This window comes from Pteropus medius, unplaced genomic scaffold, assembly GCF_902729225.1.
Source record: "Pteropus medius unplaced genomic scaffold, Ma_sr-lr_union100, whole genome shotgun sequence".
Lineage (NCBI taxonomy): Eukaryota > Metazoa > Chordata > Mammalia > Chiroptera > Pteropodidae > Pteropus > Pteropus medius.
In genome coordinates this window covers 7,406,296-7,425,618 of record NW_024353517.1, presented here as the reverse complement: position 1 = coordinate 7,425,618, position 19,323 = coordinate 7,406,296, and the positions used below count along the sequence as shown (strand labels likewise).

Below are 19,323 nucleotides of genomic sequence, written 5' to 3'. Positions count from 1 at the left end.
AAAGAGATTGTTTGTCCTTCTGTGCATATCTTTATGACTAGTTCAAGTTATTATTCATGACTTTTCATAAATATTAGCTCAGGAACTAGTTTTTCCAACCACTTAAACTCTTCATACTAGAAGTGAATATATTATTACTAGAATTTTTACTAGTTATAAGAGGAGATAACTAAAACTCAGTGTAAATCACAGTTGCCAAAAGATTAAATTTGTTTTTCAAGGTAAGTGGTGAACACATTTTTATTTTCCCTTAAGACGAATACAAGTTATTTATTTTGGGAGAAAATTATAGCATGATCATAGAGTCTAGAAGACACAAAGAAATGACACTTTTTTTCCAATGCTTAAACAAGTGTTATTAATATTCAAAAATGAAATTATATAAAATCATAATATGACAAGGCCAAATGACACATCAGACAATTGATATGACATTTAATTAGTGGGTTTACATTAACTGTCTTTTTTACTTGAAAGCATAATAGTTCAGATTATATAGTTCCAGTTAGGTGGCTTTGTAATAGAAATACTTCCACTTGAATCTCATAGGAGTAGTTCTTGAATTGGCACTGGAGTAGGTGTACTAAGTCTAGATTAGAGACCCAACCTTATCACTAATTGGCTGAGTGTCATTAGAAAAATCACTTAACTTGGATAATATGTTCCTGTTCTGTCCTGCTTTTGTGCATTTTGTTAGAGTAAAAAATAAAGTAATGCATGTGAAATCAATTTTTAAGCCATGAATTATTATGCAAATGTAAGTTTATGAAACCGTAAAAGTGATTTCATTATGAGTGTGGTACTGGCCAACAGAATTACAATGTGCCAAGAACTGTGCTAAGCACTTGCATGCATCATAAGTTTTAATGCCCACAAAACCCAATGAGGTTAATAATATTATCCTCATTTTAGCTAGCAGGAGATTGAGGTCTAGATATTGTCCATGATCAAACAGGAGAGAAGTGGGACTCATGTTCATCTCTGCTTAACTTAAAACTCGTGCTCATATGTAAATAACATTCATTTAACCTACAATCATATCATTTCGATTATGAATATACATGACCTATGAGGAAGTTTTCTTATTATCATTTGCCTCACTGAAATATGGCACTGAATATTATATTCAATTGCAGAATGTTGGGTCAGGGACTAATAACTTAACCTCTAAGCCTTTCTCCATATAGTAAAAATATGATCTATTATCCTTCTAACTTCTGCAGAGCTAATGCCAAAACCATAACTTTGTACTGTTTACACTGTACTTATATTGTCAATGGAAATTGATACTGACCAAAATTTAGCTTTTGAGAACATCACAATTCTCTCGCTAATCATTCATAATAAGAGATATTTCATTTCCATGCATCTGCCAGTAGTTCTTTCATTTATTTTTCTTCACTAAAAACTAATTCATAAATGACAAAAGTAATTTCTCAATTTTTTCAAAAATATTTAATAGTGTGGGACACTGTGCTAATAAGAAATAAGACAGATTATGGGCAAAAACATTCTCTTCTTCCTTAGGATATGGAGTGACTTTCATTACCCACAATTAACAGATTTGAAGAGAAACTGCTACCTGTCTTCCAAGTGAAAATTCTTGAACTTACATCAGGGATCCATTAATCTCTTCAAGAAGGCATGTAACATAGAACATGGATTGTGTTCAATCATTTTCTGCTGGATATTCAGCTAGGGTGGCCTGTCATTTCCTTATTAGAAGTTCCATGATGAGTCACATTTATTCTGGAGGGTCCTTATCCTCTCACTGTTTTGTGTCAACAGGGAATGGATCTAATAGTTTCTTGTTTCAACAGAGAAGGGGTTTTCTGCTTTTCTCTCCAAGAGGAGTAGTGGGATAAAACTTCAGGTTTCTTTCCCCTCCACTCATTCACTATAAGTGACTGAGAGAAGCTGACACTCATTGGACTATAGCTCACTAACAGCCCAGATTAATATATTGACTGCCCATGTCTGGTATGGGCTCTTGCTCTTTTTATTCTGCTCCTGTTCAGGGGTAGTAGATTGTGCTTCTAACTTTCTTACAGTAAACCCATCAGACAGGAAAACTCTACAGAGTAGATGGAAGTCACATTATTTTCCAGCTGTTTCTCCTCTGGTGGAGTGTCAGGTCAGATCAGCCTTATTCTGAGGGTTTAGATGTTTTCAATTTAGAGATGGAATAACATCTCCCACTATGTCCTTAGGGACATCCTGTCTTCTCCAGTCTCAATATTGTCAGGGACACTTGAATATCCATTTGGACTTGTGTTCTTTAGGTGAATATTTTAGCTCCGAAATTGCAAACCAGTGGCCAACAGGCTGACTATATGTTCATGCATTTTGATTGATTCTTTGCTTTTTTCTTTTTCTTTTAAGTTGAAGTTATCCCATAATTGAGGGGTTATATAAGAATCTAAATTTTTAGATTCACCTTAAAAACTGAACAATCTGCCAATAGTGGGGCTAAATCAGTGGCAACAATCAACATGCAGCTTGGTAGAGGCTGCTGCTTTTTTAAAGAAATTAATACTCTTCAATTACCTATAAGCCCAATCACCTCTATTAACTCCCTGACTGAGAGAGCAAATGTCATATATCTCTGATGATTATGTTAAAATATTTAGAGCGAAGAAGCACATATCTACACCTATGTCCCTATACATATGGGTCCTAGATGGAGAACATGTATATTATGCTTATATCTGCCCCCAGAAGGTTTTTTTTAACCTTCTGATCCTTGTAGGCACTTGAATTGACTATACTGTCTCAGAATCTTGAATGAGAAGAGATTCATGTACCAAATTCTACACTTAACAACTAACAATACTGTATTTTTCAGCTGCCAGTTCTAAAAATATAATGAGATTTTTGCATAAACTTCTATTTCTTTTGAAACATTTTCTCACTCTCTTTTGGTCCTTTTCCCAGATCTCTCCTAATATACATTAGAAAGAAACTAAAGAGATAGCTCAGCTTTCCTAGTACCTAAACCAAATCTTGATTTCTTGAAATGGAATACTCTTCAGATATGAATTTAAAAGCCATAAAAATTAGAAAGAAGAGAGAGGAGTTAAAAATTGGTTAGTACAAAAGAAATCACATAAAAATATAACTTTATTGATGCTAACAACTTTAGGCAGTTTAGAGGACACTAGTTTACAGCGAGACAGAGAACACCATGTATCCCTGCATGGGTGTGTTTGGTTCTTTCAGAGAAATTATGCTGTAGGCTTTTCTGTTAAGCTTAGCCCTACAGCTCCTACTAGAACCAACTCCTTTCCATAATGTTCCCTTGGGACACATATACCCTGTAAGTCTCATAGTCTGAGTACACCTGACTGACTCATAACATGAGGTTGATCAACAAACTCAGTGAAAACATATTTATATTTTTGCTTAGTTTTAAACCATTGGGCAAGATAGAAGATCATACTATAGGCAACTTTCACATACTGACCTTCTAGGGGCCAAGAAGAGTGTGCTCTTCTGAGGCCATTAGAGGCAATAATTCTGGATGCAGGTCCTTCGGGTCTTTTGTCTCCTAGAAATAAATAGTTTTTAAAAATCAATAAAGGGGACACAATCTGCTAGTCCATTAGAGTGTAAAAATGTCAATTACTCCCATAGGTTCATGACATAAAGAGGGCTGATAGAGATAGCAGCCACCACCCACCGCTCAGTAATTATAGGATATAAAAGTCATTGTTATTGGATAAATCCGTGAAATGGTGAAGAGCAAGGGCTGACATCTGGGGAGCAGGGGTTTCCAATCTGGTGCCATTTTGTATCCATTGACTTTCTGACTCTTGGGGAACAAGCTTACAGAGGTGTGTCTCCCACTGGGGCTGGGTATGGATCTCTGCCCGGCTTTTGCTCCTAAGGTGGCTTTCTCCTTCACAGTAGGTGACACAGCAACGACAGGTGGCAGAGGGCTTCCCTCTGTGCTTGGACATCGTGCCTGGGGCTGGAGAGGCACCTGCAGCCCTCCCTGAGCTCTGGAGTTCTGGGGGCTCTTTCAAACGACTTCTCCTCCTTTGAACGTGGTCCAGACTGATGTCAGACTGGGAAGAACAGCTCTCATTCCAGCCAGAGCTGGCACTCAGACTTCTCAGGGGAAGAGCCAACCGCAAGGCCTTCCAGAATTTAGAGCCAGAATGTTTGGACTTTTCTCCCTTCCAGCTCACAAAAGACACAGACTCCTTTAGCTGCAAGATGCCTGGGTGTGGATGCTCAAGGGGACGGTACTCAACCACAATAAGCTTGGTGGCAATGGAGTTCTGGCACATGACACCCAGTTTAAATTCCAGCATGCTGATGCTCTTTTCTGTCACATAGTCTGGGCTCAGGACAACAATCATCCTTCGGCTCCTCTGAATGAAGTCAAAAACTGCTTCCACTGTATCTACAGGAAAATGGAAAAATAGGACAATGCCTAGTGAAAACTTGTATAAGTTCCAGCTCATCATTGTCCTTCCAACAAAGCAATGAATATAGGATCTTAGTGTTAAATAGTTTACCCAGTTAAGTAATATCATCTACACCATTCATACCGATGATTGCAAAGTATCTGCTACCTTTAAAGATGAAAAGTTAACCACCTTTAAAAGCAGCTAAATTCAGCTTTGTTTGTAAATTTTTTCTTGGTTTGAAATATCATTCCTTACCACTTTTATCTGGTGGTCCTAGATTTGACATCCTCAAATATTTGAAATATTTTGCAACCATTTTGATCTCACTGTAGTTTCTTCTCATCTCTAGATTAAATAACTGTGAGATATTTTATCTTATTCTCCATGTGACATGGTATCAAATCTCTTCCCCACTTTTATCATTTTCCTCTGAATAATATTCAGTTTATATATGTGTTTCAGAAAAGTTGTATCCTGAACAGAACTGAATACAATGCTCCAGACTTGGTCTGCTCAGCCAACAGCAATAGGAAACTACCATCTTCTAAGATCCACATAGTTATATCTCTTGATACTTAAAATTTTCAGATACATCATTTTTTTGTACTCATCAAAATTCATTTTCTTTTTTCTGTATGTGTGTGTGTGTGTGCGTGCACGTGTGCATGTGTATGTGTGTGTAAGTGAAGATATGGTCTAAAAATCAAAGAAAGGGGCAATGAGTAAGAATCAGTCAATTAATTAAGACTTCTGAGAAATCATTCAGTTGTAATAATTGCTGAGGTGGAGTTGGATGGATCCAAACAGGAAAGTTCTTGAGATAAACGTAGTGCTTAACTAACTGATTTAAGAGCTTAAACAATGTCATTTTCTGAAAGAAAAGAATTCCAAATGTATAAATCGCTGCTTCCATGGACAATTCTGAAAACAGGTGCTGCAGACACATCATGAGGTTAACTACAAATGTTTTGAGAGCTAGGGTTGAAATAGTTTCTGTGGGACTTTTCAGCCTGTGAAGACAAGCTGAAAGTGTGTAGTGAAATTGATCATTATGAATTTAACAAGGAATGAAAGAGCTCTGGATCAGATTAGTTTTTCCTTATTAGTGAATTTAACATGAATTTGAAAGAAAATTGGAAGAGACATATGCTCAATTTTTACGATTTTTTGCTGGTTTTATCAAATGTGCATTTTAGAGAATTATTGTTTCACTCATAAATGCTAAATCTAAATTTTCACTTATCATCAAAGCCCATGTGTATGCGCACATGTGTTTTGTAGACTCCTGTATTCTGTCTAGTCCTGCTCAGAATCTTATGCAGCTGCCTTTCATAAATCTGAGAATGTGAGAGTAGGAAGTCTATGGCTTCTCCTGCCTCATGATAAATATGATACACTCTTAAGATAACATGGGTAGTTTTTCATCAAAAGAAATTCACTCAAATTGCATGCATGCGTGTGTGTGTGTGTGTGTGTGTGTTATTTCAAAATAGACATATTAGGAACATGTATGTTCTGTCCAATTGGGGGATACACTGTTAAAAATGAAACATTATCCTAGATCTTCTGAAAATAGAATTTGTAGCTTTTTAAAATTATTAATACCCCATTCTGAAAGTGGAGGATTTGCATTTGAAAGCAGGTGATGCTAATGAATCAGATGTGAATGATTAAATTCCAAACTATGAGGAATAAATATAGGAGATGCTTCTTCGATGGGAGTTGGGTTATCTATACCTAGGGATATTCAGAAAGTACTTTGAAATAAGCTGCATCCTTTATGGCTTATTTAATATTTTCCATATTATCAAAACTTCATATCTAAGGATACAAATTGTAATTTTCATGCTAAAAATTACTTGAAGAGGAATCCTAAGTGGTTTTATTCTTTTTATTCTGTTTGGTTCAAACTTATGGGTGTGGCTATAGAGCGATGAGACACTTTTCTTGTGTAGTATTAAATTGGTTTTCAGGTCACGATTTTTGGTCTAGAACTTCTCAATATTCCAGAATACTCTTGCTTTTAAAAGTCATAATCTCTCTGAAATTCATCTAGAAGGAAACTAGGGCTGTAATTTTTTCTTTGTTCTTTGGCTAGGTAATTGGTGTATGAGAGCAGTAAGCCTCTCTCTCATTCTCTCTTAAAACTTGAAGTGTAGTAAAAAAAAAAAAAAAGCGAGGGGTAGCGTCTAATTTGCAAGATGGATCTGAATTCAAATATTGGTTTCTTCACTTATCTCTTTTGTGTCTTAATATCTTAAAGTATGAGTTCATCCATTTATAAAATGAATATAATGAGAGCAAACATGGGGGGTTGATAAATAAATTAGAGATTCTTAAATGTAAATGTCTAGCAAACACATTAAAAGAAAGTATGAACTAATGTTGATTGAATCTGAATCAATTATTGATATAACTTCAGAGAATCAACTTAATATGTGGATTTATGAGAGTCATAAATTTTAAAAGTTCTGTCTATTCAGTTGATAAAATAGGTGTTGATAAAAAATACTACTGAAACACTTACGCTTCTAGCCTATTGTTAAAGATACTTCATATCCCGTGGGTAAAAACAGAGAAATAAGACAGACTAGTCGCTGAATATGTCTCTCCTATCATGGTGTGAATTTACTTGTGTCAAAGACCTAGTGACATCAGTAAATGACTGAAGAAAATATTTTGAGAGTTTTAACAAGGTCAGTCATATTCAGTTAGCTATGATGACCAAACTACTGATATTAAAACTAAATAGTCACCTCTATGTTCTAGAAGTTCATTTAATATGTTCGGGGTTGGAAGCGACTTCAGACTTGTCATCACTCATTAATGTACTGAGCCCATATACAAAATCTCAATATGATTCATCACTTCTCTTCTTGTACACCTTTAGTAATGGGGACCTAGTGTCTCCATTAAATAGTGAAATATATTATCGCTCAACTCTGCTTTAAAGTAGCTTCCTAATTGAATAGAAACCTTTTCCTTAAGGATCAGACTTAGAGTCAATGAATGGAAGTGACAAGAAAAGGCTTCTATTTTGAAGAATTCTTCAAAATAGGAAAATTTTTGCTAATCTAACCAGTTCAGTTATAGGGACTCAATACATAATTTTGGAATAAGTGAATAGAAAAAAAAAATTAAAGTAGAAGGCTTCCCTGTCACTATAAACTTAATATTATTAACTCAAAAGAAAATACATTTCCAAATATTTATCACTGCTTTATTTGAAATTTGTGATAGAAACACATTATTCATGCAAATTATCTATTAACTAAAAGCAGGGTATTAATTAATTGATCTTATTCTAAAGCAACTGCCTTGGGGTTGCATTAAAGCCTTTGAAAGGTGAGATTCCTGTAAGCTACCCAAGTTCAAGTTCCAAGTTGAAAAAAAAGGAACTTTGTCTTTATTTTAAAAGAACCTCTCTCTCTGGCTTTCTAACACACACACACACACACACACACACACACTACAGGTATACCAGAGCAATCCATTTTACTTAAGTAACTCTTTTACTAATGTGTAAAGAAAATATTCTTGAGATGAAGTTCCAATTTTTCTCAGATTTCTCTCAGAGAAAGAAACTTAACTAGTGTTACTTATAACATTTTTATATGTATCATTATTTTTATTCTCATATCTTATGCACAAACATAAAAATAAAGACATAAAACACATGTACAAAATAAAATTTGAAGCTGAAAATAAATGGTTTATTTTTAAAATAAACACATTTACAAATCAAATAAAAAAGGAAAATACAAAAGTTCATGGATAAAATAAAAAAGATAATTTTAAACTATTAAAACCTATGGAAAGAAAGTGGATCATTAACGAGTGGAGTAATGCTTTTGTTTCCAAATATGATGACGTGCTTGTTTATTAGAATCATAGGGAACCATCTAAGTTACAACACAGAAGAGAATTACATCAATTTTATATGGTTGTATGATCAGACACTCTATATATTATGATTATTTGTTAACTTGGATGCAGAAGGTCTTCATATTGTATACGTCAAACCACTAAGGTTCTTCTTTAACTTTAGAGACATTTGTTTTAACATGAGAGAACAATTTCTTCCTGCTCTCTAAATTATGTGCTTCCCCATTTCCCTCAAATAGCCTGTATTAGGCATCTTCTGGGACATAAAACAAATAAAAAAAATTGAAGCAAAATTCTTTTAGAATGAGACACATCATGTCAATTTGTGCTTTAGATTTTAGCATTTGAAAAAGTTCAGTACCAAAGACAGGAATATAAATAGAAAAAAAAAATTAAGAAGTTTCTATGAGCACCCAACAATATTTGGGATAAATATGGAATCAAAAGGTACAAAAAGAATGTAGTATTAGCATGAGAATGGCTCCTTGGTGATGGGACTGTCCCGCATTTACCTAAAGCTCATGCAAGAATTGGTATACAAAGCTTATCTGGAGTCAGTTCTCTAGTCTTGTGAGTGAAGTATTGTTAGGAGGAGTAATTATAGTCTGAAACAAGGAACATCATTAAAAGGCTAAAAAAAAAAAAAATAGATCCAAGAATGACTCCCTAGCACACTAGTCAAGAATTCATGATTTTTTTTCAATTTAAAATAATCAATAACTCCTATATAGAGAAACAATTTATTATGGTCTTTAATATTGCTGAAGGACTCTTAAATAGAAGAGGTAGTTTCAGAATTGCTTCACAACATTCATACTACTGGATAAGGGTTTCTTTAAATTATGAATTATGGTGTTTCACAGAATACTCAGGCTCATTTATAGGTATTTTATTTCCTTTCCTTTATTTCTCAACAGTCCAAATAGAGATTTTTTTCTCCAGTAGTTTGGCACTGAGATTAACATATCTGTTTTTTAAGTGTGTGTGCTCAAAATATACCAGATGATCAAGTAATGCCAGAGGACTGGCTACTACTTAGCATTGACCATGGAAGCTCTGTTCACAACAGACGCCACTGCACCCAGATCAACTGTAGCAGTAATGAGTTACTTATACTTATTTAGGGAAGGCAAGAATTAACAAGTTACCACTCTGTGATCTGTGAACTCACAAATAATATTAATCTGTAGAAAACACTGACACAGAAGCATTACAGTAAAGACATAATTTAAAGACTGGACAAGAGTTCCAGTGGCTTGTAATATTGTGCCAAAGACTATTTAAAGTCATACGCATGTGTGTATATATGTGTGTGTGTGTGCATGTGTATATATATATACACACATATATAATTCACATATGTATATGTATATATACATATATAATTCGTGTATCTATATTACATATACATGTAATATAGATCCATATATATATAATTTGTGTATATGAATGTACATGTATATACATATATATATACACATATATAAGATATTCATCATTCTGTAAACTCTGGACTTAGTTTTTACTTTTCAAAGTCTTAAAAACAGTAACAGTTCACTTAAAACAAACTAAAACAAGTTACACTGACAGTAACTTTTCGGCTGACTTGTCTGGAGTGAGTGTATTAACTGTACCAGTGAATAAAATAGGGAAAATACTAGGGATCCAATTAATTCTCTTAGAATATTAATGATAAAAGCAGCTCTCAAGGTCACTGAGTATAACTTCCACACTTAACAATGGGGGGGATAGAAACAAGTGAGGAGAAATTACTTTCCTAATACTCACATTAGCAAGGCTGAGATCAAAAGACAAATTGCCAAACACCCTGTTCTACGCTTTTCTCACAAGCCCGAAAATGCCTTAAAAGCACTTTGCTGTTATTTCACTATTAGCACCATTAGGGGAAGCTTACTAGCAGACTGAACCAAGTGTGGAGCCACCTGTAAACTCTGAAAGACTGATACAAGCAAGGTACAGTAGATAGAGAAGATGGAGTGCTAAATATGGGTTGATGTGTAGATATTCAGAAGTTTACTATAATAAAAAAATTTATGGTATATTTTTCAGGTTGACAAATATGACATTGATTACCTGAGATAGAGGGCACAGGGCGTATGGTAGGAGACAATCAATTATAAGGAGCATTTTTAGTAATACTGCTTTGTATTGTTCTAAGTGAGGGGTGGGTGTCGTGATGGTGTGACGTAAAGCAGAATGAGTAAAAGAGCTCATTATCTTCAGCTAAAATAAATTTAGACCCTGATTATTTTTTTAATGATGAGTAATAAGAGAAAAAGAAGAATATACTGGAAATTCATCACAGATAGCTTAGTTTTAAGGGGTCTTTCAATCCACAGCAAAAGGCTGCCCCATGTTAAAATTCAGAGAGAGAGAGAGAAGGAGGAGGCAGGGAGGAGGGAGGAGAGAGAGAAAGAGAGAGAGAGACAGAGACAGAGACAGAGACAGAGACAGAGACATGTAGGAACATGGTGAGAGGACAGAGAAAGAGAAATTCACCTTAACCAAGTCTTTGCCTGCAAAGAACAGTGACATCGGGTACTGGTGACAGACTGGTGGTCCTATCATTCTAAACCTTAGTATTGCCTGAGTAAGCAGAACAGCCAGTCATATAGTCACCCTAAATTTATCACTATGGGGAGACTTCCATAGAATTGTTTTCTGTCCATTAAACAATAAATTGGGTATAAAGAAGGGGGAACTCTTCCTTCCTGGGGTTCCCATGGATCTTTTCACCCCTTTCATTGCCCCTTTCATACATTTTTCAAGGATGAATAGGAGAGACCCTGCTCGCCACTTCTAGACCACCTGGAACTTTTCTTCACTGGCATGGCCACCTGCAGCTGCTTCCAGAACCTGCCCTGTGGATACTTGGATTTCTCCCCTTTCCATTTAATGACCGTGAGCACCGTCTTAGCCCTCTTCAGCTCTTTCACCTTCATCTCCTTCACAGCTTTGTACTGCACTAAAATGACGTTGATGTTTCCCCGAGAGGCCATGTTTTCTAGGCCAGCCTTGAGCTCCAGGAGGGCTTGGGTTCCCTGGAGCACGTAGTTGGGGCTTAGGACAACCAGGAGGCGTCTGCTTTTCTGAATGAAGCTCAAGGTCTCATCTGTGACAACTGAGAAAGAAAACACCATGGGGATTAGTGTTGGCTAAGAACTCCCCCAGAGTATGGAGCTTGAGGAGCAAGTGTAGAGAATTTAGGGGAACAGCCTGAGGATTGAGGTGAAACTTTTTACCATGAACACTTTGAACAACTTAATCTTTAAACACATTTACTCTGTTTGCTAAATGTCACTCTGCTCAGGAAGAGAAACTATATGCACATATTACAACCCCAAAAGAATTTCAAACAGGCCTGAAGCCAAAACATCCTTCTATGACATTGGTCTTCAAAAATATTATTTGGAACATTAAGGAACAAATGAATACTGAAATAAATTTCTTCAAACCAGGTGGCATGTGGTGGCCCAGCCAAAGCAGCTCCTGAGCCTTTTCTCCCCAAAGATATCCATGTATCATCTCTAGTGCCAGTGAGCATTCAAAAAGATATACATTACAGAGTCAAAAATCATAGAAATTATTTTTTTGTGAACACAGGACAGCAAGAGTAGGAACCTTCATTTTTGAAAGTCCCTTTCTGTTGTCATGTACCTCTTGAGTAGAATGGTATGACTATGTCATTGGAATAAAAACTTTGAAAAAATCTAGCCAACTGAATGGTATTTTGGTTGGCTTCACATTCTCAGCTCAACTCTCTATTCTGCTCTCTGCTCTGAAAGCTAAATTAATCCCTGGATCTTTCTCCTTAATCTCCTATCATTATAATGAAGCCATGTGTTTCGGCAGCTGCTGGCTGATGTGTCTGCCTTTGCTACCAGGCAAACACCTTCTTCAGGTCAGAAAAGAAGAGCAAGGAAAATGGAAATTCACTGTAATTTTATTCTGTTGTCAAGGGCTTTGATTAGGTCCTGTCATTAAATTCTTGGGAATAATCCATCTCCTCAAGGTTGTTTATCAAATACTGTATGATATTTTACCTGGAGTTCAGATAGGAGCCAACTCCAGAGAACGCACTAGTGTTGTGGAAAGCTATTTCTTGACTTACCATACTTTCCTAAGCAGTCATTTTGCCCATTTAATCTTCATAAGTACAGAAGCAGTAGAGAAAAACTTGCAATTAAAATAGCATGTGCAACCTGGATGAGAATCCAGGAAAAAGTAATTGTCTACTCCAAGCAGTGTTGCTGGAGGCTGACCATGTGTAAGCATGGAAAAAAGACCCAGAAGCAAAGAGGACCCAGTAAGAGCAGCAGGGAGAATGAGAAGATCAAGATGTAGAAGTATGACGTCCCCCTATTGGAGGTCTTACATTGTGATACTGAATGTCTTTATATAATTTTTCATACAGTAGATAAATATTTGTTGAATGGCTGTATAAATGAACAAATGTATGAATAAATGATTTAAAATTTTATTTTAAAATGAGTAGAATTTATCCTTTAACCGCATAATCAATTTACCATTTCCTGGCAAAATTACAGTGAAGGAGAGATCCATTATACGCAAGATGGACTTATGAGTAATGATTAGGAAGATAAAATAAGCGATCCAGCTAATTCAAAATGGGAAGAAACATTCATGTCTATTTTGTATTAGACTTAAATTGAAACTATTCTCAATTATCCTTATAACATTTTGAAAAACGTGATGTGACTAAGGTAAACAGTTTTTTAGGGGAAGAAAATAAGTTTGATGTGCTAAAGATTAGAGATATCACATGCATTTCAACAGTACAAAGATTAATAGTAGGTTTAGGAATGCTATTATGTATTTATGAAACAGACTGAAATGTGTTACTGTCTGTTAGAGATGTACTTTTATTTTAAAAATTAGAGATGTACTTTTATTTTAAAACATTCAGCAATTCAAACTTCTTTTTTTTTTTTAACCTACCAGAATATACTAGACTTTGTAAAATTTTAAACTATATCTCGAAGGTGTAAGCTGATAGAAAGAAAGAAACAGACCCACAGGGAAGGAGAATTTGGTTTGCTAGAAAACAAACGTGAAGAAAAGGAAATTACCAAATGCCAAAGGGAAATATTCTAATGATTGTCAGTGAGTAATATAAAGAAAAATTCCATGCACTCTATTCTGTAACTATTTTTTAGCAAAAATGAGTCAACCTTGCTCTTTGTAAAAAATATTCTAGGCAAATTAATGCAGATTAGCTAAACTTTCTAAAAATCTAAATGTGAATAAACAGGGCATTTAAAGCTGTGGTATTTAATAGAGCTCTAATCCACTGTGCATCCAAATTTTTTTGAAATAGAATTTTTAAAGTTCACAAAGGAAAATATTTTATACCATAAAACTGCACCTGAATAGTCTACATCTTACAATGCAGTTTTGTTCCTAGAGAGTCTCTGTCTATTAAAACCAAGAATTGGACATTAAGTGTCCAAAGGTGCCACCATAGAGTTGTGCCATGATTCTTATCCATGATCCAAAGCTAAATAGCATCATTTGTACTCATATGAAATACCTACTTCCCCCAGGCAGACTGTCTCGGTCAAAGATGCACAGCTTGTACCCAAATTCATTTTCCAAAACTCCTCGGAGGGTCAGTAATACAAATTCTTCTTCTTCAGCATTCCTTGCGTAGGATACATAAATATCATATTCCTTTCCATCTAGCAACAGGAACACAGGTCCAATATAAATTAGAAAAGTTTTCTTGATAGTATTCGATATTTTTCTTAAATCAAACTTTTGCAAATTAGAGATTGTAATTTTTTACATATATGAATTATCTGACAGATTTTAGTGTGATTTCCCACTTATGAGAGGTCTCCAGGCAAAATGACTGGTGTAACTGCAAATTTTGTCTGATGTGTCTTCATTCATCTCACTGAATTCAGTTTTAATGGTGGAGAATAAGTGAGCATTGGTTCATTCAACTATGAGTTAACAGAATCAGAAAGCAAATAGTCAATCATAGGTGCTGGCAATTAATACTATGTAGAAAATTTCTAGTTCCTGTCCTAGTATGCCACTCACTATTATATTAGAATTATATTAGAATTTATATTAGAATTATAAATTGAGCAAAATTTTTTGAAAATGTCTATTTTATACCTGAAAATAACCATAATTAAAAACACATAGGTTCAATAAGGAGATTTTTCCCAAAGTTGCCTAATTATAAAAACCACCTCTCATTAAAAATACAGGTTCTGTGTCTCTTCCACAAATCTACTGAATGAAATCTTTATGGGATTGGTCTAAGAATCTGTATGTTTAAATCTTCCATTCTTGTCACCAGGAAATAGTACATTAGAACAAAGCTTCCTGAACTTTTTAATGAACACATGAATCACTTAGTAATATTGTTAAAATGTAGATTCTGATTCAGAATAAGCATTTGGCTTAAGATTCTCCCTTTGATAAGTTCCCATGTGATTCTGATGCTTCTGGTGCATGGATAACCCCTAAGTACAAAGAGTATAGATAACCTCTGAGTCCAGTACGGCAGCTATAAACCACAGTGGTTATTGAGCACTGGAAATGCAGCTAGTCTGAAGTGAGATATGCTCTAAGTATAAAATATAATACATACTGAGTTTTTAAGATTTTTAGTACCAAAATTAAGACTAAAGTTTTTTATTAATATTGATTACAAGCTAAAATGATATTTTGAACATTTTGAGTTAAAATGTTTTTAAAATTATTTTCACTTTCTTTTTACTTTTCATAATATGACCACTAGAAAAATTTAAATTACATGTGTGGCTTGCATTATATTTCTATTTTGGACAGTGCCAATGGAGACTAAATCACATATTGAGCTAAGAAAACAGAATAATATGCATTAGAAAGATTTTCAATAATAAGGGCTGAAACAAGGCTAAAAGAGTCCAATTAAATATTTCAGTTACTTTAGATTTTTATCAAGCCAGCATGCTTTCTAAAGATAACAGTATAGATTTACTCACCTAAAATGGTTTCATCTGTTCCAAAATGAGCCCGGTAAAATAGGACCATCTCCAGCCAGTAAACATGGTAAACGACAATGAGAATCACCACAAGCAGGACCGTGACTCCAAAACCACATGCCAGTTCCACTGTGTATCTTGGAGCTACCACTGGAGTAAACAGCAGAGAAACAATTGATTTCTGCGTGGTGATCAAAGCATCCTGCAAACAGCTGGATAATCCAAGCAGCTGAGCCATGCAGCTAATTTATATGTATGGACAAGCAGAGGTAACATGGTAGGGGTTAGACACTATGTTTTAATACTGGACTGTGTAATATGAAGTTTTTTGTTTCCAGCAACTGGCAGAGAAGGCCCTTTTTAACTATTAGATGATTTAAATAGACTTTGATGATATACAAATTGAAACAGAATCTTAGTATTGGAAAGGATTTAAAAAGCAATCTAATTCAATTTACAATCTGATACCTGAATATTCTCAAAAGTATTTTTGGAAAGTATAATTCCATCCCCTACTTGTCCATCTCTTGAGATAGAATCCTTACTATTGCCTGGATCAGCCCATGATTATCGGTAGAGTTTTAATTGTTAGAGCAGTTAAATGGAGCAAAACTCTTAATGTGTTTCCTTCTATTAGCCTTAATTTCATTCTCTGGTCCAGTGCCATATAGAAGAAATTTAATTCCCTTTCCTTTATATTTGGAAATAAGGCTGAAAAATCTTCTTTTCATTGGGTAAAAACAGAGGGCTTCTACCAAATGCTGAGTATGCTTGGCTCTGAAAGTATCTCTTAGGTCTACAGTTCTAGGATATACATTCCAAAGACTGACTTGCAATATCCAGGTATAGACAGATTTTATTATATTGTAATTTGTCTACAAGCTTGCTTCTCCATTCTCTCTCTTATTACCCACTAAAACATATATTTGCAGTCTTCTGGGTAGAGACTATGTCTTCATCTATCCTATCCCTAGAACATCAAGAATCTGAATCAGCATTTCCAGATGTAATGTATGCTTCTAGGATATTTTTTAAAAACCTAATTCTACACAATTATCAGCAACTTCATTTGGCTGCCTTATTAGCTTGATAATAAAGCTTAAGAATTTGAAGAAGGAACAGAATATTCAGAATATCTGAAGCAGGAGTGGCTTAAATTATGTATTAACTGATTAGACAGTTACTTGTTGACAACTACTATTTGCTAGAAGCTGTTGGGGTTACTATGGTAGATAAGACAGAGTCTCTGTATTCTTAGGCCTAATATTCTAATGTAGGGAAATAAATAAGAAAATAAATAAATAAGACCCTAAATAAGATACATAAAAATATAACCACACCAAAGGATATCATAATAATAATTTTTAGATAATGATCAGTGTTAGGGTAATGTGATGGAGGTGAAATAAACTAGGGTAATGTGATGGAGGTGACAGATGGTTGGGGCAGGAAAGGTGTATTAAGTAGGATGGTGAGAAAAAGCTTTTTGAGCACCTGAACACTGTAGGTGGTAAGCATTTGCTGAGACAAGGCATAGAAGAATTTTGTGTATAGTTGGGCTTATTGAGACTCCCTGACTCCAAAGTCCAGAGACCTTTGCATAACACTACCATGAAGTTCCATTACTGATCATACACCAGTGGAAAAATCCCTTTTAAAACAGGTATCTTCCAAAGGGAAAATGGTAAGCAGCCTGGAGTTGCATCTAAAGTTCTCTAATTAAAGGGCAAATCACAGTTTTGAGTTCATTACCTTAAACTCAGGATAAGAACCCTGCTGCAGATATAGCCTGGAACTCACCAGTGCAGAATTATCATTGGGCATTTTTGCACTCATTCCATGGCTAATCGTGCTTTAAGAAAACTCCATCATAAAATGCCAGAACCTATGTCAGTGAGGTTGTTGAGAATTTACTAAGTTCAGTTTGGGTAGCTGGCATGAAAACTGCTGTGTCCTTGGTATTTGGAGTACCTGTTATGTTAACAGTACACTGGGGTAATTCCCACTGTTCAACTTCATTATTTGCTCAGTTATTTTGGCTCCCTCTGGGTAGGCATTTTGTAATAAAGAGGAAGAAAAAGAGGTCAGTAGACAAACTTACCTGAAATGGATTTTTTAAAATATCAATAAATATCTTGCTTAACGATCAAGAGATCAATTATCCTCATAAATTTCCCTCTGCCACATTCATTTCATTACTGCCTATTTTATTACTAGTGGGGCTTTTAAATTTTGTTTTGTGTCATACAAATTACATGTGTTATATTTACAGATTGTATTTTGTGGGACCATCTTGATGATATCAAGATGTTCTTAATACTATTTAACTGACTGAACTCTTAAGATAAATAGTCCACAAGCTTAAATTTCTGAGTGGCTTAAATTTCACATGCAGGAAGTACTCTAAAAACTTTCATATAAAGCTTTGCTGGCTTGCAAGAATAGGGTGATCCTCAGCCCACATTTTCTGTCTGCCCCAGATGGAATGTCTGATGTTTTGGCATAAAGATTTTACTCTGATGTAATCTCAGACAAAGGGGTTTCCAATGAGAAAGAGGTGATGAAATTTGATCACTTTGGACTCCTAAACTGCTTTTCTCTTCGATCTCACTGATAATCTGCTTTAGGATGTAGCCAAATGTAGCCACTTGCTCTGCTGTTACTTCCCGAATCCGAATTCCCACTCTGTTTTGCAATTCTACAGTAATAACTGGCTCCAAAGCCCCAAATTCCAGCAAATCACCTGTGGTGAAACCAGTCTAATACCTTAGCTCTAGTCTTTTTCCTTGTTTCAAGTTATTAGCCTACATGCTTGTTTCTCCTTGGAAACCTATTTTAGTCTCTTCATCTTCATTATTGTTATTGGGGCCTTGCTATCCGTTGAGTCTCCAAGCCGAAATGTCAGCTGCTCAGACTTTCAAGTATTCCCTGCTGTTCTTTGCTAAATTGCTGGGACTTCTCCATAATTTTTGGAACTATGGTGATGATCATTTTCTCTGATTACAGACAAAGAGAATGTTTTATTTAAATGATAGTAACCCAGGAACCTATCATTGAATTGACTTTCAGACCAAATTTGTTTGGCTATCTTAGTGTGTTAAACCTTGCCCATTTTTGGACCTCAGCCTCTTAGAAGAGTAATTGATACTGGAGTAGCTGCCTCTCCATAATACGTAAAATAACAGTTGTTCAAAGTTGGACAACTGGTAGTGCAAGAGTGTGATCTGTGAGAGAAAGGGCACAAAAAAGGTAAGCCCCATAATCACCCTGGCTTATTGCCTGAAGGCACTTTTGGGACTGCGGCACAGAAAAGGGGAAAACCAAAAGTACAGTAGTCACTCTGAGCTAAGGAGACAAAGTAGAGTTCAGGACTGTTTAACTTACAGCCCTAGGAAGTGAAGAAAAGAAAACCGTGTAAAAAAATACCTCTAGGAATGGCAAGTATTTGGAAATATACAAAGTTTTGCATATGAAAGGTGACATTTCACAAGGTCGGGCAAATAAATAATAGCTACTAGTGAAAGAAAAATGACCAGGGAATAAACAGAAACTAGAGAGCTGGGAACTGAACAATTCTAGTACATGCAGGGCTGGGAGACTAGTATTTGAGTTAAGACCGCTCAGAGTAAAGAAATTTAGCTCTTCAAGTATTAAATAGAAATCTCAGTTGGGCTAGGTCCAAAATAGCCTTAGGGAAAGTAAAGATAAGCAAGATGCTTAAAAAAAAAAAAAAAGCAAGCTGTTATGCAAGTAGATTAACTACCTGCTAGAACAAAATATTCATAAAATTCAGACACTTAACATAAAATCCATAATGTCTAACGTAATGTGAAAAACAAAATACTAGACAGATGAAAATGCAAAAAAAAAAAAGACCCATAATCAGAAGAAAAACTAGCCAGTAAAAACAGAACCAGAATTGACAAAGACAATGGAATTATCAGATAAATACTTTAAAATTAAAATTATAAATATACTTGTTAATTTTTTCCAAAAAGACC

At 35.1% G+C, this 19,323-nt stretch overlaps 1 protein-coding gene across 6 annotated transcripts in view; it reads right to left on the bottom strand.

Annotated features, from left to right (window-relative positions):
- Positions 1–2,510: 2,510 nt before the first annotated feature.
- The window catches only part of IL1RAP (interleukin 1 receptor accessory protein), a 121,151-nt gene continuing 104,338 nt past the window's right edge, over positions 2,511–19,323 (bottom strand). For 5 of the 6 annotated variants that reach the window (XM_039850878.1, XM_039850880.1, XM_039850881.1 and 2 more), the window contains 3 exons: positions 15,323–15,472; positions 13,877–14,020; positions 8,679–11,442 (listed from right to left, as the gene is read on the bottom strand). In XM_039850878.1, the coding sequence (XP_039706812.1) occupies positions 11,075–11,442; positions 13,877–14,020; positions 15,323–15,472 (662 nt within the window). In that variant the 3' untranslated portion in view covers positions 8,679–11,074. Of the gene's footprint in view, positions 4,409–8,678; positions 11,443–13,876; positions 14,021–15,322; positions 15,473–19,323 lie in introns of those variants that run through there. The other variant, XM_039850883.1, reaches the window with a different exon arrangement.